Here is a 25,360-nt window from a genome sequence, read left to right as displayed (position 1 = left end):
GCTTATACAAGACTGATTTTCAATAGTATGTTGAAAGTCATTCTTTTTAAAGTAGTTCCATTGAAAACATGGACTAAGACAATTTATTTCAATAAAGTCGATACCAAAATCTGAAAAGATTTTGTAACTTTTAAAGAACCTAGAGATCATTTATAAAAATTATTACTTTAAGCTATCTTCATTATTACTTTCCTATTCTCTGGCATAATAGATTCCTAACTCCACATTTAGTTTTAATGCAAAAGTCAGCTTGGGTTCTTAACTCCATTTAAAGCATTAAAAAAAAATCAAATCACCATGAATTACAAAGTTAAAGATATTTCTAATTGAGTCTCATGTGTACTTTGTTCCAACATCAATCCCTTCACTGGTGTGCACTGCCCTTCATGCATTTAGTTTTAGTTAAAAAGCCAATTTAGAAATTACAACAATGGGGGCTGGAGCGATAGCACAGCGGTAAGGAGTTTTGCCTTGCAAGCGGCTGATCCAAGACAGATCTCGGTTTGATCCCAGGCATCCCATATGTCCCCCAAGCCAGGAGTAATTTCTGAGCACATAGCCAGGAGTAACCCCTGAGCATCACCGGGTGTGGCCCCAAAACAAAAAAAAAACAAAAACAAAATAACAACAATAACAACTATTTTCTAAGTAAATAATTTTCAGATAGAACAAAATAAAGGTATGTGGCAAGAATCAATACCCAAATGTAATGTTTTAAAATAAGGAAACTTCATAAAAGTAATAGGGAGTCTTGGTTCTCAGGAAAATTAAAACAAAAAGATTTTATTTAATCAATTACTGCCCCAAAATACTATAAATAAAATGAGTCCATTTTAAAAAGGAAATGTATCTTCACTTTCATTTCTGTTTCCACAGTTCAAAAAGAAATATGACTCATTGAGACAAGCCTACAAGTCAGTGTAAATCTAAAACTAGATAGACATTTTGTGTGGCCAAAAACTTACCTTATTACTTGAGGAGACCCATCCTTGCCAATTTGAACTATGATGTGGTCTTTGGGTTTGTTTGGGCCAATGAAATGAAATGTATTACTTTGACACAGAGCCCTTTAAATTACCATGTAGCTCTGAGACAAAATTCTCAGCAGAGAATTCTCTATCTCTATCAGCGTTAATCCTAAAGAAAGGACAAAAGACAGCGGAACCACAGTATGTGTAAGTCACGGGCAGCACAGGAAAGATAAATCCTTGTTGTAATCCATGCTTTGGAGACCATCTTTTGGAGATAAGAATGCATCTTTACTACTTTATAAAGCCACCCATCTTGATTAACATAAAAACATGTCAATTTTTTCCCAGGCTTGGGTAAGCACTGAGTTTGTGAATCATGCTTTTCCTTTAAAATTTCTAGGTCTCAGAATGTGAGAAAATAAAACTAGTGGGATAAAATTATTCTGGAGAAAGTTAATGAAGTGAGGCTCTGAATCTGGTCTGGGTGATTGTACAGTCTATATTTGTACTTTACCTTTACTCCTTACTTTACAACTTACTTTACTATAGCAGAACTAGCTTTAAACCATAAGGAATTTTCCACTATTTCTGTCATAATAATTAACAAAGAAGATGACTCTAATATTCATGGGATACTAAAATATCTAATTCAAGCTGAAATCTCAATTTAACAAATTGATAAAGCACACTAACTTTTTCACATAAGCTTCTAGAAATCATAAAATCACATTATTATGTCATGCACAAACTTGGCTTATTTTGTAAACATTTTCAGTACCACTTTAAGAGATTTTAAATCGTATTTATTGTTCTGCACACAATAACTCACATTTACTTATATTAAAAAACTCAAATGCAAGGTAATAAATTTGGCTTCTTTTTCCCATAAGCATGAAAAAACTTTTGGTAAAGAAAATTTTAATTATTTTATACAAGTTTGTTGTTGCTATATTTTTGTTCTTTAAAATACAATACTAGCAAAAGAATTATTACTAACTGATTAGTACATAACGCAATTTACAATGATAGGAAATGAAAACTGATCAAAAATGACGGTTAAAGTAATTCTCAAACATTTATCTATTATAGTACAGTTTACTCCCAAGCCCATTAAGAACTTTTTTACATACAAACATAACAAAAAGATACTTTTTTTGCAACAAGAAATTAAAGATTATCATAATATATGTAACTTAAATACCCCCCCTTGATAAAGTGGCTTCTTATTCCTTAAACATAGAAATTCTCTTCATTGTAGAAAGACGAAATCCTCTCATCAAAAGGCACATTCTTATCTACAATAAAAAAGAAAGATATGAGTATCCTGTAACATATGACACATATAAATATTTTCCAGAGTTGGTGTATATTAAAAATAATAAATAAAATTGAATGAATAGCACCAATAAAAGATTACTTTGGCAATATTTAATTATTAAAACAGCTCCTATATTTTGCATTACAATTTTAATTTTTGTAAAAGGATTTTATTTACAACTAGTATAGATAAGTACTTCATATTGAAATTATAGTAACACCCTCAAGTAATATCCATGACACTCTGAATTAAACAATTTCTCAAAAATATAATTTGCAACTGCTTTTATTTTGAAATTTTCAGTTATAGCATTAATTGAAGCTGCATGCTTGAGTGGGTTATCGTTGGAAAAGATATGCTTGCAATATTTATAGTACAGTAACAAAATTTACCTATATATAGGACTTGGTTTTATATAACTAGATAAAATGGGGGACTTTAAAAAATTATTGACTTTTTGTGATACTATGCTATATTTTAGTTACACACATTTTGATATACTTTTGCCTTAATTATATGCCAGGCTTCTCTGCTACTCAATTCACAGCTTCTCAATTAATAGCTTCACAGAAAATTCTGTTAATTAGAACCCTCTTATCTGGGATTTCTATTTTTATTTTTTATTTTGTTTTGGGCCACATCCAGAGGAGCTCAGGACTTAATCCTAACTTAGCGTTAGAGACCAAATGGCCTGCTAACCATTGTACAACCTCTTCAGCTTTTAGGATACTTTTATTTTATTTATTTTTTTAAATACAAGTATACAACACAAAATAGTAGCTAAGGAGAATAGATGTCAATGAATAGTTCATAATGACTATTATCATTGAGATTTAAATTGGAGATGGATACTAGCTGCTTTACCCAAATCAATAAGCAAATAGTCTAGGTTTGTTTTCGATTTATGGATGATTATCAGCTAATAATATTCAAATATATTTTGACTAGAGGGTAAATTCAAGCTTTTAAAACAAATTTAAAGTTTAACGAACACCAATGTGATACTTGGGACATATTCTCACATGAACCTTGTTCTCTTTGCACTAGGGATAGAACAATAGTAGAGACATTAGGGCATCTGCCTTAAATGTGGCCAATCTGGGTTTGATCCCCAGTATCCTATTTGTTCCCATAAGCCTGCCAGGAGTGATTTTTGAGCGCAGTAAGGACTAATCCCTGAGCACAGCTGGATGTGACCATAAAAATGAAACAAAAGAAAAAGAATCACAAAAAGACACTCTTGACCATCATTACATGCTTAGATATAATAATTAAGCTTTCTTATATTAGAATCTAGTACACAATAGTTATACTGTATATAATATATAATACATAAACATAATTTAAAACTTATTTAAAATTAATCAGCAAAATCAAAACTGCAACTACATTTAGCACAGTAACGCCACAAAAAGAGACACCTTCTCTACCAGTGAACAGCAATGGATTCTGTGTCACCTAATGAGAACCTAGGAAACATCTAGTAATGGCAATATTTTAAGATATTATATGATTATGAAGTGCCTGAAGCATAAAGTAGCCAGTATAAAATTTCAGAAGCACATTTTGAGTTAAAAAGAAAAACAAAAAAACAAAAAACAACTGAAATAGGGAACAGAGTGATAGCACAAAGGGTAGAGCTTTTGTCTTGCACACAACCAACCTGGGTTCTATCCCCATCATCCCATATTAGAGCCTATAAAAAGTAATTTTTTTCTTTTCTTTTTTCTTTTCTCTATTCTTTTCTTTTGGTTTTTGGGCTACACCCAGCAGTGCTCAGGGTATATTCCTAGCTCTGTGCTCATAAATCACTCCTGGCAGGCTCGGGGGACTAATATGGGATGCCGGGGATCAAATCCAGGTCCATACCAGGTCAGCCATGTGCAGGACAAACACCTTACTGCTGTACTATCACTCCAGCCCCTGTCAGGAGTAATTTCTGAGTGCAGAGCCAGTAGTAATAACCCCTGAGCATCACTGGGTGTGGCCAAAAAAGACCCCACTAAAAAACCCTTGAATATATACTTAAACATGTATAACTCTACTATGATTTATTATGTTACCTGAGTAACATTTTCTTCCATCATTTTTATTTCCCATCTCTGTAACCAGTTCTCCCACTGAGACTATCACATATCATGTTATGACTCCCACAACTTCATACCAGATGTGAAAACATCTTTTAACTAATGTGTGCTGTGACATCACCCAATTTCTACCTGATGTGACTAAACTACAGATCTAAAAAAACTGAAGGTGAAGTTATTTATCTATCTATTATCTTTTAACTAATGTGTGCTGTGACATCACCCAATTTTTACCTGATGTGACTAAACTACAGATCTAATAAAACTGAAGGTGAAGTTATTTATCTATCTATTATCAGGGCTTGGAATATTTTTAATTTAATATTTTAAGTCTTTTAAACTCAAGCATCATCTTCTAGCCCTACACTAGGTCTTTTCAATGAATTGTTGATTAAATTAAAATTTCACCAAGTACCTTTGTAACCCACCCAGAGCTCTTTTCTGATGTTTCTTTGTCTATTGGGTTAGCTGACAATTATCAGCTTCTTGTCATTGTTTTCATTTCTTCTCCCTCTTAAATAAGCCCTTATCTCTACTTTGACACCCCTCACTCCCAATAATGCAAAGTGTTATAAATTCCTGAACTTTGGGGCCGGGCGGTGGTGCTCGAGGTAAGGTGCCTGCCTTACCTGCGCTAGCCTAGGAGACGGACCGCGGTTCGATCCCCCGGCGTCCCATATGGTCCCCCAAGCCAGGAGCGACTTCTGAGCGCATAGCCAGGAGTAACCCCTGAGCGTCACTGGGTGTGGCCCAAAAAAAAACCAAAAAAAAAAAAAAATTCCTGAACTTCAGTTTCTTCCCAACATAAATTTATCTTTCACATGTCAAAAAATTTCAAACAGTTGATCAACCACCATTTACACAAATGATGATATCCTCATGTTCTTCTCTATTATTTTCTATTCAGTGGCTCTCCCACACATCTTGGCTTCCAAAAAGAGTTTATAATTTATACATATCCTCATACAGAGCAGCCCTTGACTTGTGCTTTTTTACCTCTTCCTGAAATGCAGCAAGGATTCTGCTTATGAGTCCTTAAACAATAAATACATAACTTAGTTATGTATAAAGTTCATCCGAAAAGGGAATTTCTTTCTCTTTTATTTTTGGTAAACTTCTAAATTTCTAAAAACAATAAATAAATAAATAAATAAGAAATAAATAAATAAAAGAAAAAAAATAACTAAAACTCAAGCATCAATTACTTGGTGAAATTTCCTGTCTCCATCCCTAATTCAGCTTTTAGAGGTTTCCAACGCAGTTTGGAAAACACAGCATGTAATCAAGGTACAGGGGAAAAAAAAAACAGAGATGACCCAAGAGATGATCCAAAAATTGTAACAGGTGAACAGGCAAGTCATAGCAGCTTGGAGACATAGCCAGGAATCCCTATCAACCAGAGCAGACCTGTATTCTCATTTCCCATAATTCAAATCTCTTAATCTGAAACACTAATGCTAGTTGATGGCATATTAGCACTACTTCAGGAATGGTGCACAAGATGGGTAGAGCCTTTTATACTGTTGTTACTTTTAACTCAATTATATGTATTACTGATGTTGGAAGGGATGGCTTTGTTATTTTAAGGCTTCTTCAAATGGTTATCCTATAATTACTGAAGCAGATGTTACTATGAATGTAAGGAGAAATAAAGGAGAATAGTTTTCACTGGATATTAGAGCAAAACCAATGAGATCACTTGAGCAATGGTGTCAATACCAAATTTTTCCTCAAGAAAAAAAATTCTATTAAATTGGGAAACACCTCAAACAAAATAAAATCGAAAAAGGAAAACACTACTATTTTCTGTTCAAAGAAATTATTACAAAACAAGAAATATGTCTAGGGACCGGAGTGGTAAGGCATATCTATCTGCCTTGAGCTCATGAGTCTAGGATAGACCGCAGCTCCATCCCTCAGCATCCACATGATAACCAAAGTCAGGAGCGATTAATGAGCGCACAGTCAGGAGTAACAAGAGTGTCACCAGGTGTGGCCAAAAAACCAAAAAAAAAAAAAAAAAAAAAAAAAAGAAATATGTCTAAAAGGAAAAAATAAAACCAGCCAATTTTTTTTTCAAAGAAAGAATGAATAACACAAATGTGTTGAGAAGCTAATTAGCATTATGGAAAAGAAAATTTATTTAATAATTAAACTTATGGTACCTTCTCTTATATCTTAAGACTAAGTATCTTATGAATAATGGTGCAAATTTGTACAAAACAAATCATTTAAGACTGAAGGAGAAGAAAGTGTGCAAAATTTTTAGCTGTTAAAATCTTTCACTGACAATGTTCAAGCTGGAAATAACTACTAAAATTGAGATATCTGAGTTCTGCACCACTTGAGGCTCAATGTTCATGAAAAAGTAAAACACGTAAAACCTAACATGTATATTCTCTGATTTCAACATAAAAGTGTTTTAAGAATAAAACCAAGTTTCAAATTGTCAAATTCTTTCTTAATAATGAGGTTTTCTGATTATATACTTATATTAATATTCTTGGCCAACTAACACTGAACAGAAATGTAATGAACACATACAATACTATGCAATATTAAACTTAATGAAGTGAGAGACAAGTAGTTACAAAGGAAATTTAAAATTTTTTAAATTCTATAGTTGGCAGAAATAATTATTATAACTGAAATGCTAGAAGTACTAGCTCCTAAAAGCTGCTATCAAAGCTGTCAAATGTCCTTTTATACATCATTACATCATAATGATAATGAAAACTATAATAGTAATAATGGTTTCACTATTCAATAGAAATCAAAGAGAATATTGTTTGATATTTTTCTCATTTTGTTTTGTGCTGTAAACCTCTCTCTTTTTTTAAACTGATGACTAACTGCTTTGAGAAAAAGACAACTATTTCTTGAAGAAAAATAAAAGTTATTTTTAGTTAATATGCTCTCTGCTTCCTCATTAGTGCTCCAATCTGAGAAGGCAAAACATCTTAAACGCAAGTTAAACAACAGATAATTGCATTTTCATTTTTATAATTCATTTGTACAGTGTTTTAGTAACTAAATAAACTATATAATACAACATTAGAGTATCAATAGCAAATTAAAAATAAGTTATTTTGAAGTTTTTCATTATTATTCACACATATCTAGCCATTTCCCCAACTGAATCATCATCAATGCTTGAATTAACAGCTATAACTAGTCAGAGTAGAGATGATATTCTTCAATGTTCATTCACACCCCCCTCCCAAATACTAGGTAGAATTAATTTAAATTAGAATGAATGGTTTAAACCAGTGGTCCTCAAAACTTGTTAAACAAGAGCCAGTTCACTAATCCTCAGACCACTCGAGGGCTGGACTATAGTAAAACAAAAACTATGAACAAAATGCACACTGCAACGGGAACAAATACAATATGTGACCCACGGGCATAGTTTGAGGACCACTAGTTTAAACAAATGATTTAAACAATCTAAATCAGATTACTTCTGAGGTAATCAGTTTTCTTTAGAGATATTAGTTTATGTTGATCACAAGACCTGGAATATAGAAAATGGAAACCAAAACTAATTCTGTTAAGATTTTCTGGAGAACATTTTTCTCAAGAAATACAAGCCTGGTATTCTCTACTTTCTCTGGAAAGCTTCCACTTGAGTGTGACTATAGCAGAAATTTGTGACACATCCTATTATCAGACTATAAATAAAGGCAATAAATGTAGAGTCAAGGGAGTCAAGAGAAGAGCCCGTTTTGTTCACTCTGAGCCCAGAGTACTGCGCCTAGTCAGTCCCATTTGTAAAATAAAGTAAAAATAAATTCAATCTAGAACATTTCAATGCAATCATATAATAGCATTTTCAAATGGTTCAATCTAAGAAAAAGAAACTATAAAAATATTTTTTCCAAATCCGACATACCAACAAAAACCATCAATAAAACTGATATAGTAAAAGCTGCATTTAAAAATACCCTTACAAGAGAGAAGTGACTACAAAAAGCACAGTTTCTTATACTGTGATAAAATTCCAAGCATGGAAATTCACTTAGGTTTTTGGAAATGACTTGCTTCCTGTTATTTTATGGACAAAATTTGGAAATTGAAGAGGAACTAATTTTAGAAAGCACTTAAAACAATGAAGGCAGCACCAACAAGAGATGATTCAACATGATCATCAATTATACTGTTGATAAGTGACTCTATTTCAGTTCCCAAAATTAACAAATCAAAGTATTTATATTCCTTACTTGGGATTACTTGATAGAAAAATGAAAAAAAATCAACAAAAAGAGCTAATATAGAAGCTATAATAATGTTTATGGCATATAATTTTCTCTTTGAAGAAATATAAGAAATTAATATTTAAAATGTGGAATGAAATTATAGAAAGAAGAATAATTTATCTAAACTCTGAGAGATTCAATTTTTCCATCTTTAAAAAGACAATGAGAGGAACTACCTGGAAAAACTCTCTTGATTTCACAGTATATAGTTTTTCATATTTAAATGTTTAGTATTATCTTGGACAATCTACTATTGTAGACATTTAATAAGTGACTAACCCAATCATGTCTTTTGTAGTTTTATTGTATAACTCAACAATAAATATATTTAAACACCTTGATAAAAAAACGTGATTGTAATTGGGTTTCAGTCATGTAAAGAACACCCCCCCTTCACCAGTGCAACATTCCCATCACCAATGTCCCGAATCTCCCTCCTCCCCACCACAACCCCACCTGTACTCTAGACAGGCTTCTACTTCCCTCTTTCATCCACTTTGTTATGATAGTTCTCAATGTATTTATTTCTCTAACTGCACTCATCACTCTTTGTGGTGAGTTTCATATAGTGAGCTGGACCTTCCAGCCCTCCTCTCTTGTCTCTGAAAATTATTGCAGGAATGTCTTTTATTTTTCTTAAAACCCATAGTTGAGTGAGGCTATTCTGTGTCTATCTCTCTCCCTCTGACTTATTTCACTCAACATTTATTCTTTTTGTTTGTTTTGGGGCCACATCCGGTGACACTTAAGGGTTACTCCTGGCTATGCACTCAGAAATCACTCCTGGCTTGGGGGACCACATTGGACGCCAGGAATTGAACCCAGGTCCGCCCTGGGTCAGCTGCGTGCAAGGCAAACACCCCTACCGCTGTGCTATCACTCCACCCATCTGATCCATTTTTTATATTTCATCTACAATGCACAAAGTTGTCCTGGGAAGTGAATTCTCTCCAAGCCTAAAAACCTTATAATGCATGCTCCATGTATATACCTCCCATTGTTTCCCCTTGACTGGAAAAAAATAAGTACATTTACCATGATTATTATTTGCTATTAAAGTGTAATACAGATATGGCAAATATCTTTCAAACAAGATAGATTTGAAATGTTGAAGAAACTGATGGTAAAGGCATGCTTAAGCTCTAAAATACTCCACAAAATCAAAATGGCCTGTTCACTAAATTATTGAACTATGACTATATGTATTAGTTAGAGCTATATATACTCATTATAGAAAATAATTTCTAATCTAAGCTACAGAATGGAACTGTATCTTTACTACACATCTTTGAAATTGCTATGTATTACTAGAAATTCACTTACAGTCTTCACTGTTAAGAGAAAAAAGGAAATTCACAACTTGGGGAAATAATCAGAGTAATTGTCTCCAATCAGTGCAGTGTTATTTAAATGATGTTTAATACTGTTTGAAGTAGAAAGTAGAAGATATCAGAAAGTACTTTTGGTGCTTTTTGCTTTTGGTGTCCTGAAAAATCGACCTTCAATCATGTTAAAAGAGACAAAAGGAGGTTGAGCACAGACAGGTTGAGCTCCTGTCACTGTAGCCAGGTGTTTCTGAGCACCATAAATGAGCCATGGTGAGAACAACTAGAAACCTGGGAAGACCATGACCAAAAATAGTGACCTCTACTGAATGTGTGTGTGACCATCCATTAATTCCCATGAGGACATAATCCCAGCCCTCAGGCCACAAGATAGAGGCCAGTCCCATCAGCACACACGACAAGTAAGGGTGGCACCGATTTCAACCAGGGTTGTAGCTTGAGTATGGACACTGCTGCCTTATATGCAAGCACCAAAACTTAAAACAAAAAAATAAATAAAGAGTGAGAACCAGATGCACAGATGCCTTGGTTGTCACAGTAACAGAGTTTAGAAAAAAGGAAGGGGATAGAAAATTAAAAAGAACAACAAAGAAAGCCACCAACAATGAATCTCTGGCAACTAAAACCTAACATGTACTTTTTAGCTTTTCTTTTTGAAATCCTAGATTTCTGTATTCTTGCATTTGTACCTGATTCTGCCCTCACCTAAATAAACTTCTGCCACCTAAATAAGTCATCCTCTATTTCACGATGTCTGTTCTATGGAGTGTGATCTTTTATTGCCTGCTTTCCTCATTTCATCAGCACTGAAACTAAGTCTTTATCTGTGTAATCTCCCTTATCCAAACCTCTTAGAAAGATTTGAACACTCATGAGAAAGATCTGTGAATAGACATCATAACACCATCAGACCACAGACCATTAGTCCAATATAGTTCAACAATTTTTGCAAGGAAGAATTTCAAATTGAATAAGCCAGATTAAAATGAAAATATCTGGGGCTGGCGAGGTGGCGCTAGAGGTAAGGTGTCTGCCTTGCAAGCGCTAGCCAAGGATCAGGACCGTAGTTCGATCCCCCCAAGCCAGGGGCAATTTCTGAGCGCTTAGACAGGAGTAACCCCTGAGCATCAAACAGGTGTGACCCGAAAAACCAAAAAAAAAAAAAAAAAGATATCTTCAGAAGGCAAAAAGAAAAGCATGTTTGTTATTATTTTACACATTAGATTAATATATATTACCAATAAGCAGCACGTCACATAGCAAAACCTTGAAATAAGTTGAACCATAAAGATTTCCTTCTGGGATGAGAGACTACTGCTTTTGCCTATACTGACCAAGTGACACCAATGCACCCAATTCCTTGGGTCGCACCAAATAGACATTAAATGAAACCAAAGCAAGTCTGGAGGACAAAACCCAACCTGTTAACAATTAATTTTACATTATTTTATTCAATTTACTTGCCAAAGTACTTGCCTTCTGATGCACACATGGAGTTAACCCATCAAAATTTACCTTCGAGGATGATTGGCATCAAACAGAGTGTTATCTTCCTCATCATCATCTTGTTCCAAAGGTGTAAGTTCCATGTTTTCTATGTTGGTGTCCAAAACCCCGTATCTCCTAGTCTTTCGGTTTCTTCTTCGCATTCTGTCAAAAAATTAATAAAAATCATCTGACTGTCAAATATATGCCATCATAGATAAATTCATAGATAAATTATTTGGCTATGTTATATATGTAGAATAGACACAATCAGAAATAAGCCACTTAGACTGTTGCCAAAAATATCCTAACATGTTTGAATTAATAACATTCCATTTGATACTGAGTTATTATTATTTTTTCTGCCAGTCTTCTCTGACAACTTAGGGTACTACTAGGTGAACCTTTTAGCTGCATCTTATATAACAGACACTATTGGCACCATCTGTGGGTATTGGCACCCACCTTCTCATGCCTTCTTGTCAACCTGCAAGGATGATTAGGAACTGTTCTTCACTCAGCAGCTCTATTTATGTACATTCACAAATTCTACACTGGCTGCACAGCAGAATCACTCCAAGGTGTTTTCCAAAGTTCCATACTGAAGGCACATCTCCACACAATTAAATAAGAAGTTCTAACAGATAGTGTCAGTACTTTGCCAAGATTCTTTAAGCAATTCCAATATAATATGCCATTATCCTAAATCAGTGTGGTTTCTAAGTGGTTCTCTCTGCATCAGCGGACTGACTCACTAAAGTCCAAATTTATTAGAAATGCAAATCTTCATGCACACTCACACCTAGTAAATAAGAAACAACTGAGGCTGCAGCCCAGAAAGTCAATCAACTCTTTGAGTTTACTGCAGTCTTAATTAATGTTCTAGAGGGACCAAAATATTTCTGAGTGTTATTTATTCTTAGTATGCATATAAGAAAATCATAATTTAGAACCTTACTGTCTCTCAACACAAAGTCCCATCTGGAGTGATCCCTGAGTGCAGTGCAAGGAGTACGCCCTGAACACAGATGGTTGTGATCCAATCAACAGCCAAATAAAAGAGAATATACAATTATAATTTCTCCAATCCTTTTTGTTAGCCTGTTTCTCAATTTTTTCAAATACAGGGTATCCTAAACAGTTTGGCATTTTCCATTATCAAAGATATAATGTCATATCAAGTTATTTTTTAAGAATAAATCAAATTTTTCTAGACCATATTTTATGTATTAAATAAGCAATAGGACCATAATCCAGCCATTGTGAGCAACAGATTATTTTTGAAAATTCCTTAAAATATGAATCTAAGAACTAAAGGACATATGGAACCTAGACCAGCCAACACTTTTCACTACAAGGTCTTTACTATACTTTGCATAAAATTCCCTCTTTTTTGTAGTGAATGGCTAAAATCTAGAGTGCATCTGTCTGAGGGTTGGGTGAGACAAAGCTCTTTTACTGGGTATAAAGCACTGATTTTAACATGTTATTTAAATATAAATTCATGTCTTTTATGTTATTGATTCTAGACTATATTGTCCTTTAGCTGTGTATATAAATGCTGACTTCTAGGGCTGGTACAGATATACATATGGCATTGGTTGCAAGCACCTCCAGAGGTTACTTTTGAGCACAGAACCGCCAGAAATGAAAACAAAACTAAGGCCATACAAACATCAAATATAATAAATCACAAAAATGTTCAAATGCAGTGCTTCTCAGAAAATGACAAAAAATGTTGTCAAAATTTAAATCTACTGATTGAGGGGCCGAAAGGATGTACAGTGAACAGGGCATTTGCTTTTCAAGTAGCTACCCTGGTTTCAAACATGGTCCCTAAGCCCATAAGGAGTGATTTTTGAGCACTCATCTAAGAGTAAGACATAAGCACAGACATATGTGGCCCCCAAACAAACAAAAACTAATGAACTGATTGAGTCACCCATTTAAAAATACTAACATAGGTAAGCATAAAATATAGATAAGGAGTGCTTGCTTTGGCAGCACATATACTAAAATTGGAACAATACAGAGAAGATTAGCATGGCCCTTGCGCAAGGATGACACATTAACTTGTGAAGCGTTCCATATTTTTTAAAAAGAAAAAAAAGAAAAAAATATATAGATAAGGAATATTAAAATTCTAAGTAATAAAGGTTTTTATTTTATATGCATTATATTTCAAATAAGAATAAAGAGCTTAAAATTTATTCAATATTTTACTGTGCTCTTCCTAAACATGTCTGCATTTAACTCGTGACACATTTGTCTGTGTGCCAACAATTACATTCATGAAGTTACAATTATACATTCTTTTCTTCTAGACATAGTAAATGCATATTGCAATCTAAATACAAGTTTGGGCTAGAAAGATAGTACAATGAGCAGGGAGCTTGCCTTGAACATGTTTAACCAGTTTTGCTCACCGGTACCCTATATGGTACTGTGAGCACTGCATCAGAAATTATTCAGGTGTACAGAACCACTAGTAAGCCCTGAGAGCATTGCAGCTTGTGGCCCACACCACCCAAAAAGTCTATAAGTAAATCAAGAAATTAACAACAAAAACAACATATTTTGTTGGCTCTTATTTAACAGAACAGTAAGGAAATATGGGTGCCCACGAGAGTTAAAGGAAAGAGCTGTATCTTATATACCGAATTACAAGTGAATGATAATTTCCTTCTAGGTATCCAAATCATTTCTCAAATATTCATATAAAGTAGATACCTATTCCTCAGTGTACCATGATATTCAAGTTGTTTAGATTTGTTTATATAACATATAAAAGTTACAAGAGAAAAATAAAACTAAACCAAGTAAGCTTTATAAAATTTTATGTGGTATGTATTATGAGACATAAAATAAACACAATGAAGTAAACCTTATTCCATAAACTATTCTATGAAAGAGGGGGAGAAGGGTCAATGTAATGTGCCATATGTATCTATTTGCTACATTTGTTTTCTTTTAATTGAATAAAGTATATTAATTATGGATTAATATAAGAGTATTTCTAATTTCTCCTACCATACTCAAAGTATGACCGACATTATCTACAGAATTCTGTATTCAGGGATTTTCTTGTGATATTAGCTATCATGACAAAACCAAATAAGTATTCTTAGCAAATGTGCAAGTACTGACGACCATTTTTTGTTTTGATTATTTTTGACCCGAAACAGTGAACTGTGATCAAGAATGATCACTAATATTATTAATTTTTTAGTTTATAATTTGATTTGGGGCCACAGCTGCCAGTGTTCAAGTTACTCCTAGCAGGCTTGAGGGATCAAACAGGATGCCAGGATTGATCCCGGGTACACTACATGCAAGGCAAATGCCATATCTGCTGTGTCATTGTTCTGGCTAACTATATTAATTTTTTACTAATAAAATAATTTTGAACCATAACTTTAGTTATCTAGAAATTTACTAATAAATACAACCCAAAGGGTATATTTAACAGAGTAAACATTTTTCTGATCTCTCTCATCTTTCATCACCCATTCCTAAAACCCAAACAAATCTATTAATTGCCAATGAAAGTTCTTTTAAGAACTTTCTTTTAACAAATGAAACAAACAAAAATGGTGCCATCGAAGATGAGTACATCATAGGATGTACTGTGTCCCTACCCAAAGTATTGTTGAAATTCTAAACATTAGTTGTCCAGATGAGACTTTACTTGAAGATGCAGGCTTCACATAGTAAATAAGGTTTGAATAATATTACCATAGTGGACCTTAATGCCAAATAACTAGTGTACTTGTAGACAAGCCCTTAATAGGAGCCTCCTACACAAACTACCATGATAAAATGCCATCAGGGCAGAGATCAGAGAATAATGAATATGGGGTCGGCTTTGCATGCAGCTGAATCCAATTTAATCCCAAACCCTGCATATGGCTCCACCAGAAGTGATCTCTGAGCACAGAGACAGGAATATGCCCTAAATACAACTGGGCATGGCCCAACTACTGGGAACCCCCAACACCCCTAAAATTACAAAAACAAAAATGCCACTATCTTAATGACTTATCAAATGTGCAATTTTATTAGACTGAGAGCAAGGTAGATTTCATCAGGAGGATAATTATTTAGGTATACAGACAGCTAGGTGTGCTTTCTCTGGGTCTCTTCATGTGTGAAGGAGACCTGAAATTTCCTTCTCTTCTATGACAGTCTGAGAACAGGACACCACCATGTGCTCCTTATCACCTCACCAATCCTGTCTTCAGAATCACCAATGCACTTGCAGGAAACAGACATTTAGTCCAAAGCATTTCCACATGGCTTGAAGAAAGCAATCAGTCACTACTGTGAATCTTTGGATGTCTTAGCCTTGAAAGTCAAGAGGTGACAATGTTTTTTTGTCTTGTCTGTTTGAAGCCACCCAGTCTGTGATACTTCTCTATAGCAATCCTAGCAGGTGGATATCGTGAAAGCTTTCGAAATACAATAGCGAAGGGAAGAGGATGGAAAAAATCCTACAACAGTATGGAGTCCTAACAGCTGGGAATCAGAGGCAAAAAAAAAGATGGTCATGCAGAAAGCTCAGCAGTTTCTGTGAAAGTACATCATGAAGAAGACTGCCACCGGTGCTCCACAAAATGTGCACTATTTAAGCAGGGGTTACTATGTCAATTAGCTAGCCCAAATTGGTCACATTCAGCCATGGCTGAGAAAAAGCCCATGAATCTTGGCCCTGAGATTCATTTCCCAGATGGAAACACACAACATAGTGAGAAGAACTACAGAAAGAGGCTGCCTGGCCCATCGGCTCCCTATGGTTGTTGTGCCTACCAATATCCAACTGATAGCCTGTTCTGAGACTCCCTGAGGTGCACAACAGGGCTCACCACTAATAGTGCTATCACCAACTATTGTGACTTTTAAAAAAGCTTTATAATTTCTACCTCTCTCTACTCAGACCACCTATTTACCTCCCTTAAAAATGGACTTGAAAATGACTTTTTCTACTGCTTAGTATGAAACAATGACTTATTACAAATTAGGCCCATACAACTCAACACTGGCTGAGAGAACTCATCAACCAGGCTTCAGCTTACTTTTAACTCAAAACTGTGATTTAAAATATCCCGCATCCCAGCCAATAAGTCTTCTCTCATTTAATACTAAGGGCCATGTAATTTCTCTACTGTTTCCAGCCACAGCAACACTGATGTGTCAATACCTACACATTTATCAGTATAGTTTAAACATCATGTCCACAGAGAGACTTTCTGATGGACTTAGCTAGCTCTGAGAACCTAGTATTACTGGCTTTCACAGCACAAATGGACATCTCTTCCAGAGAAATTATTTAAAATGCACTTGCCTAATTACCTCCCAACCACTTCTTTCCCTTACTAGATCATTCATATCATGAGTGCAGGAAATAACTATGTTCTGGCTTACCACTATACCCACAGGATACAGGCATAGGCATATAGAAAAGTTTAATAAATCTCTATTAAACAATTTCACTAAAATACATATACCCACAATACTGTTTACATTTTCTCTACATAACACAGATACAAACAACTTCATATGCATAAATACAAGAAGCCTGAAGGAAAGTCAACTCTAGAAGGGCAAACAGTAAAACTGAGGTGAGCAAATCTATTTTTAAAATCATAATACATAGATAATGGTCTTTTGGTTCAAGGCAAAATGAGAGCACAATAATAATTAAGCCTATTTAACATGCATTCACACTAAGGCACACTCTTTTTGGCAGGCTAATACAGGATATAGATAAATTTCTTTATGCTACTCAGATTAAGACAGCAATAGTCATTTATACCCAAGATTTTGAAGTCTTATTTTCATCTTTTAGATCTGTAAATATTACTTCATTCACATACTAATTAGTTTAAACCTGTCCTTTAAAAGGTCAAGGTCATAACTACAAAGTAAAATATGGCCCTAATTCTGTCCATGTAGACTGATCCAGGCTGACACTTTTGTAGAATTCTGAGAATAGATGGGAACAGGTTCAGAATCCCTTTTTTGCATGAACCGTAACAACCCAGCACCACACCGTGCATTCTTTTACAGTAAGGGCACAGCTTTGTGACTTAATCTTATCAAACTGCCAAGACACCAAATTTGTTTTATTCAGATCTATAAATCCTGGACCACACAGCCACTTGCCTATAAGCTATAAAATTACAAAATTTTATAGTAGTGGCAGCCCAGTAATATCACAGAAAATCGGATGGGAAAGTTATGTAGAAATCTCTCAAGTTCAGTAGCCTAAATACAGAAGGCTCAATTAGCACCAACCACAGCCCAGTAAATCTGTAGACACTGAATTTAGTAACTCCAGAGAGATATAACAATAATTTCAAGTTAATCCTTATTGACCTAAATTTTGATAATTAAATTTGTCTTTGTGCTGTAACAAATAATATGAAGTAAATTAAGTTGGATCTACAAGGAGGCAGGCTAGGTTGGTGACTGGGAAATTGGAGAGACATTGGTGATGGGATTGGTGTTTGAATATTTAATGCCTGAAATGACTTTATTATTAACAATATAGTAAATCATGGTGTCATAATAAAAAAATTAAACAATAACAAAAAACCTAGCTCATGATCCTTCCTTTCCTTTAAATTTCTAGTATTCATATGAAAATATATCCAACACTGAAGACATCTCTGATTAATTACGCAGGCATGACACAATGAGTTACTTCAACCCTTTATCATCTCTGCTCAGGAAATACTGTTCCCTCTAGATACAGAGCAACAGTGCTTTCAACCAGGATTGATCCCAAGTCAAAGTTTTCAGAATACAGTATTTTTTTTAAATTCCTTTGAGGTCTTTTCATATTATTCTTAAATTCTCTGTTGCTCAGTTACCAAGCATATCACTACAACAACCCTGACCAAGTGTAGCATTAAATAAAAGATTGCCCCCATCAGAGCTTTATGCCACTGCTCTTCACCAAAAAAATAAATTCACTGTTAATACCCAATTTAAAATAGAAAAGATCAAATATTCATAAAATAAAAGTTAATTTCTGTAATACTGCGATTTTCATTCTCAAAGATCCCTTTCTCTCAACTTCTATTTAACTTGGCAAAAAGAGTCAGTTCTTTGTCTCCCATTTGGTGGTATTATAGTGGATACCCTGGAGAAAGTAAATCCCAGGTAAATGTCAAAAGCTTAAATGTGAAGAATGCTATACATAGCACTATTGCATAGCACACAGCTACTGGGCCATCTCATCTCTGCATTCACATGGATTCACTATTGATTTCTTAGGCTCGAAAGCTTAGGATATGAGGGTGGATTAACAGTATAGTGTTGCTTTACGCCTAACCAACTTTAAAGTCCTATTTAAAGCTCAGCAAGGGCAAGATAGTATAAGGTTTACAGCACTTGTCTTTCAAGCAGTTGACCCAGGTTCATTCCTGGCACTGCGTATGAGCCTCTCAGCAAGGAGTGATCTTTGAGCACATAACAAGGAATAAGTCCTGAGTACTACTTGCTGTAGTCAAAACCTCAAAATTTGAAAATGAAATAAAACCCAACATCCCAATCATACTTCATAATTTACTCGTTATAGGACTGGCCCTGTAGATTTCTTACAGTATGTCTTTCCCCTCTAGCTCCCAGTCCCATTTTTAGTCTGTTTGGATCTGCCCTCCTGTTGATTCATTTAAAAGAACAAAGCCACCTCAAGAATAGTTCATTGTAGGAGCTGTAGATATAGCACAGAAAGTAGGGCACATCATAAGCAGAAAGCTCTGTATACTACTAGGTGTGGCCCAAAAACGACACAATAAATAAATAGCATGTCTTCAATATAAATTCCTCAACAATATTACAACTGTGCTTCTAAAAAGTCACTAGAATAGTTAGGATTTACTAAGCATATATGCAAGCCACTTACTAGGCCCAACTATGTACAAATATAATACCTTGAGTTGAAGTAGCCATCTTATAAGAAAACAGCAGGGTTGGAAGAAGTGGGGCTGCTTGATATTCTCAGCCACAAGTTCAACTGAAGTTCAATATTTTCAAGTTGATTCTAAAAATTACCAATTTATACAATTTCTTTTTTGTTTGTTTGCTTTGTTGTGTTTCACTTTTTGGACCACACCCAACAGTACTCTGTGCTTTATGTAACACGGCTTGGCATTCGGGATTATTCGGAAGATTGAACCCAGGTCATCTGCATGCAGGCCAAGTGCCTAACCCATCAAGTCAGCTGCTGGAGATGTGCAGATGGAAACCAACAAAATATCATCTGTTCCAAACTTTATGACTCGCATATGCTGGCTATAATGTTTTCAGAAAACTGCAATCACTTACCAGATGCACTTAAAACAAATTTCTCCTTCTTGTCCCTCATCCAATCTCTCTCATCTACCAGAAAATAAAAAAACTGTACCTCTTGATTTCACATTGAAAAGTCCTGGCAGAGTTGAGTTCCAATGCAACTTTGCAGGGTTCTCTACATACCACTAGAGAACTTATTTAAGCTAGCTAAGACTTTATTTCATCACTTGGACAAGAGTATTACTCTTTTTAAGGTTTTTGCATAAATCAGAATTTAAAATACAAATAAATATGTAAAGCCTAAGCAAGCAGCTATAAATGGTCACTATCATAGCTCAAATTTTTTTTTTTTTTTTGGTTTTTGGGTCACACCTGGCAGCACTCAGGGGTTACTCCTGTCTCTGTGCTCAGAAATCGCCCCTGGCACAGGGGACTATATGGGATGCTGGGATTCGAACCACCGACCTTCTGCATGAAAGGCAAACGTCCTACCTCCATGCTATCTCTCTGGCCCATAGCTCAAGTATTTTAAAAGAAAACTAATCTGTCAACTCCTATCAGTTAAAAAAACAATTCTTTTTTTGGTTTGGGGCCACAGTTGGTTGTATTCGGGGGTTATTCCTGACTCTGAGCTCAGGAATCACTCCTGGCAGGCTCAGGGGTCCATACTGGATTCTGGTGAATCCACGTGGGTTGGCCACATACAAGGCAAGTACCCTACCCACTGTGCTATATAGCTCTGGCACAAGAAATAATAGTTTAGACCAATTCTTCTCCATTAGTACAAATTACTGATGCTGATGGTGATCCTACATTCTAAGGAAGAGATTGCATCAAAATAGGCACAACAACAAATGCTTTTCATCTCATAATTCAGAAACAGAACAAATCTGCTATGAACATTGCCCCAGAAACTATTAGCATCAATCAAACATTGAATACGAAGTAGCCAAACAAAGTTAGGATTTGGACAGAACAAATACACTACAAGCTGGTCAAAGAGTATAGCTTTTATTAGCCAATTTCAAATTTGGTTGTTGACATTTAATATTTCTTATTTAAGAGAATATGCTTGAAAAGACTGTATTCTCCAAGATTTATGGAAATTAAGACAGAAATGCAAAGGCAACAAACATTTTGCTATAAGATTATAAATAATATGGAAGCAAAATTATCATCCAAAATCATTAAAATTGACACTCATTAAAATATTAAAAATAGTATTCAAGACATTCTGGATATGTATAGGAACTATACATAGTATTAATATTCAGTGATAAAATGTTTTACATAAGAATTTACTTCTGATTTTTATATCAAATATAAAAGCTGTCAGTTTGGTAGTAACAATATTTCAATACTTGAAAAACATTGAACAAAGTCCAAGTCTGAATTTTGTGAGCTTTTTTGTTTGTTTGTTTGTTTGTTTGTAATTGGAATTTTTTGGTTTTTGGGTCACACCTGGCAGGGATCAGGGGCTACTCCTGGCTCTATGCTCAGAAATCATCCCTGGCAGGCTTGGGGGACCATATTGGACAGCTTCATTTTTCCTATTTGTTTCTGTATTCAATTATGTGCATGTACTGTTCAAAGGACTAAAAAAAATCAGCAAAATTCTGGAAAAACTATGAACATTTTTATATATTTTCAAACACAACTCATAGCTGTTCTTTTTGGACACTATAGCAAAACTCTACAACAGGTAGTTTCTTATCTAAGTTGTGATGTGAAATCTGAAAGTATATTAAATCCTGCCTTATCAGTTTCTTATCTAAGTTGTGATGTGAAATCTGAAAGTATATTAAATGCTGCCTTATCAAAACTTACAAGAGAATGTCTTTTGTTTGGTGTTTGAGTCACACCTGGCAATGCACAAAACTTACATCTGGCTCTGCACTTAAATGTCACTCCTGGAGAGGTTCATGGGATCATATATGGTACCAGGAATTAAACCTCAGTCAGTCACATGCAAGACAAGTGCCCTAGCCACTGTAATATCTCTCTGATCCTAAAAATGTCTTATTTTGAATAGTTCAGATCTCTGAGACCCTCAGAGACCCCTAAAACTGCCCAGATAGGAAACATATGATTACTGACTCATTCTGTATTCTTTAACCAGTCACTAAAGCCAGAGGATGTTGATTTTTTTTTTAATTTTATTAAGACCATTGTGAATTACAAGTGTTTCATGGTTGTATTTCAGGCATATTGTAGACAGTTAATTAGGGCCATTCCCACCACCAGTGTTGACCTTCTTCCACCAGAGTTCTCAGCATGCATCCCATACCTCTACCCTTAGCCCCCTGGTCTATCAGTGTTAACAGGTCCATTTTGTGTTAAAACAACTTTTAACTACCCTTTCTTTATTTAGACTCTAGATAATAAAAATAAAAAATATAAGAGAAAAAATTTGGTAAAGTTCTTAAAGTAATATTATAGACACTAATAAAAAATATCACACTAAAGAAAATGTAACCTTAAAGTTTTGTTGTCAAACTGATATTTAAGAACTGAATAAACTTTCACCTAATATGAATATGTCTTATTACGTTCTTACTTTAATAAATGCAAGTTATATTTTTGGTAGACATAGCTATCTTTTCCACAAATAACTTAAAGTGATAAAATAAGATATAAGTTACTAATTGTCATGGACTGATAAATGACTATTCATTATGTAGGTATAATTCATCAATCTCTAAACTCTTTTTGAGTTGATAAATGTTAACCTATATTTTAAGCAACTGTTGCTATACAATTGATAGGCAATTAAAGCAGCATAATAGTAATTACTTTAACAACTGAAAAGGCAGGCATTTACATGAGAAAAAACAACCTGGAATGGTATTTGTAAGCTGTAATATATAAGAACACTTTTTTTTAAATATTTTATTTAAACACCTTGAAACATGAAAAACAAACCCAAAGAGATGCATCTATTAAAGTAGCTTGGCAGTATGAGAGATAAATTGTGGGAACCTTTGAGAAATATCAGAGCAGTGCATCTTTGCACACCTCTGAGGAGGGAACTACCCAGAGAGCTCTGCGGGCAAATCCTTTAGTTCACTTCCAAAAGTGTAACTTAGTTCTCTCAGTTCTCTCTTTGAAAGTAGTGGCACCCACAGACTTACCCTAAAGACATGTAGATTTTCACATATCAGTCTCATTGCACGGTTGGAGTACTTTAGTATTAAATCTGATGCCACACAGCTACTTTACTTCAGTAACAAAGAATGTATTGACAACCGTAAAAATCATTAACCGAATTACAGAATTGCAATGATTATTATAAAATAAGTACTTTGATCTTTCTTTATGACATGATCAGGCATTTAGTAGAAAATACAGTGACCATTAAAATCTTTGCTTATATTTTGTTGCTTAAAATTACCTCGCCTACTTAAGAAAAAGGTGCCTCATAAATACCTTGTGAACAAAATAACTTATGACTGGGGAAAAAGTCAACAAGTGGACTGTCCAGTCACATATTATCATTAAGTGGATCCAGGAAGGCTACTGAAGTACAGGAGGGAAGACACGTGCCTTGCACGTGGCAGCAAAGCTGCATCCAGGTTCAAAGCACTAAAATGATCCTTGAGTCACTCCTAGGCACATTAGCCAGGAATCACTCTTGAGTACCTCTGGGATGCACATGCACCAAACCAAGCAAACCCAAGTCATGCAGTATAGACAAATCACATGTCGTTTCTGAGGAAATTTCCTTTTATCTAAAATTATGTATATCATTTATTCGTTCCAAATAGGAAACTCAAGTAACTGTATAATCTTAGGTTGAATGAATGTGTTAAAAATATTTATTTTGCAAATCTGTAGGAGGAGCAAAAGTAGAGCAGTTAGACACTTGCCTTGAATATGACTGACCCGTGTTCTAGCCTTTGCATCCTGTATGGTCCCCTGATTCCATTAGGAGTTAACCCTGTGTAGAGCCAGAAGTAACTTCTAAGCATTGCCAGGTGTGGCCCCAGGTGTGTATATATGTATAGTGTAAATATGTATATACACACATATAAATGTGTATATATATACAAAAATATTAATAGTTGAATTCATTTTAGAATATGTTTTGTATGTGGAAATCTCATTCATTACATCATTCAAGTTTTGGAAAGTTTAAACAGTATTCAAATATTAAAACTGAATCACTGGATCATATTTATATTTTTGCTTTGCTTGTAGAGGATTCAATGCTCTGTTTCATCATACAAGTGATACTCATTCTGCGCTGAAACTGCTTGCATAATGCAAAATCAACACATTCGTGATGGATGGTGACTTTAGGAATAATAGGCAGAACCCTACCCACTTTTCGAGATCCCCAAGTGCAGAAGACAGAAAACCTTGGGTGTTATCATCGAAAAGCACATCAAAGTCCCTACTAAGAAACTGCTGGTAAGGAGGGAGAATGTTCCTTCTTTTAACTTTTTGTAGTAGGACATATATATAAATAATCCATCCAATTTTATTAACTTTCCATGAAGTGGCAACACCTCAGAACTTTAGAACTTGCCAAGGTGGGAACCTGGTTGCATCTGAAGACGCCTAAAAGTACTAAGAGCACAGTGCTAAAAAAAAAAAAGTCAGGTTGCAGTGGTGAAGGAGGGGTGTTCTTTACATGACTGAAACCCAACTACAATCATATTTGTAACCAAGGTGTTTTAAATAAAGATATTTATATAAAAAAAAAAGTCAGGTTCCTTCCACTTCAGGGCAAGAGTGTCCTTCTAGGACCTAGCAGGGCCAGGACAAAGTTTGGAGAGAGAATTCTAGGCAGGGGCGGGCTGTCTCCACCCTCGGGAGCACAAGAGCGGGTGGTTTGCAGAGCCCTAGACTAGAGCACCCTGCCCTGGACCGAGCAAGCCCCCGAGTGGGCTGGCAGGTAGGTGCACCAGTGGAGCAGCTATCCACCCATGCAACCTTGCATCCATGCATGCATGCCATCGGGTCCTAGGCGGCCGGCTCGGGGGCCTCACCTGACGGTCCTGACCACGAAGTACACGAGCACGGCGCCGCTCACCACCATGAGCACCGTCAGGGCGCGCTGGGTCATGGGCTTGTCGGCGGGGTTGGGGCTGACGGCCAGGCCGCCTCCCAGGGCGCCCTCCTCGACGGGGCTGCTGCCGTTGGCGCCGGCCGCGACGCTGCCCGGGGGCCGGGCCGCCGTGGGGCCGGGCGGCAGCGGCGGCAGCGTCCGGGGCGCGCTCTCCGCAGGCCCCGGCCCCGGCTCCGGCGACGCCTCGGCCGCCCGCGGCCCCGGCCAGCCGGGCAGCAGCAGCAGCAGCAGCAGCGGCAGCAGCAGCAGGACGGGAGGGCGGCCGGAGCGGCAGCGCGGGGCGGGCATCGTCCCCGAGGCGCCCCCTCAGCACGCGGGAGCCGCCGGGCTCGGGCTCGCAGCCCCGGCGCCGCGAGGGAGCATGGGCGCGGCGGAAAGGCCAGGGAGAGGAAAGCCGAGGTCGGGGACAGATGCTAGGGATGGCAGTGGCGGCGGCGGCTCCGAGAGAACCGGAAGTTCGCGCATCTCAGCCGCCGAGGTAACTAGGGACGCTTTCGGTTGCTAAACTGTTGGGACGGCGCGTTTAGT

General features: G+C 36.0%; 1 protein-coding gene and 1 non-coding gene across 2 annotated transcripts; one reads left to right on the top strand and one right to left on the bottom strand.

Annotated features, from left to right (window-relative positions):
• Positions 1 to 1,758: 1,758 nt before the first annotated feature.
• On the bottom strand, positions 1,759 to 25,120 carry FAM174A (family with sequence similarity 174 member A). Its single transcript, XM_049769096.1, has 3 exons — positions 24,753 to 25,120; positions 11,494 to 11,628; positions 1,759 to 2,266 (listed from the first exon to the last, which is right to left on the bottom strand). The coding sequence occupies exons 1-3, from the start codon at positions 25,118 to 25,120 to the stop codon at positions 2,263 to 2,265; spliced, it is 507 nt and encodes a 168-aa protein (XP_049625053.1). The 3' UTR covers positions 1,759 to 2,262.
• Positions 13,452 to 13,558, top strand: LOC126003066 (U6 spliceosomal RNA). Its single transcript, XR_007493610.1, has one exon. It is a non-coding gene; the product is annotated as a U6 spliceosomal RNA (small nuclear RNA).
• Positions 25,121 to 25,360: the final 240 nt, after the last annotated feature.

Source organism: Suncus etruscus, chromosome 2 (genome assembly GCF_024139225.1).
Source record: "Suncus etruscus isolate mSunEtr1 chromosome 2, mSunEtr1.pri.cur, whole genome shotgun sequence".
Lineage (NCBI taxonomy): Eukaryota > Metazoa > Chordata > Mammalia > Eulipotyphla > Soricidae > Suncus > Suncus etruscus.
Note: the sequence above shows the minus strand (reverse complement) of the source record. Positions and strands in the feature narration are given on the sequence as shown.

Coding starts and splice junctions, on each gene's coding strand:
- FAM174A (XM_049769096.1), bottom strand. CDS start 25,120: ATGCCCGCCCCGCGCTGCCGCTCCGGCCGCCCTCCCGTCCTGCTGCTG. Junction 11,629..24,752: donor TTCGTGGTCAGGACCGTCAG/GTGAGGCCCCCG, acceptor ATTTTTTGACAG/AATGCGAAGAAGAAACCGAA.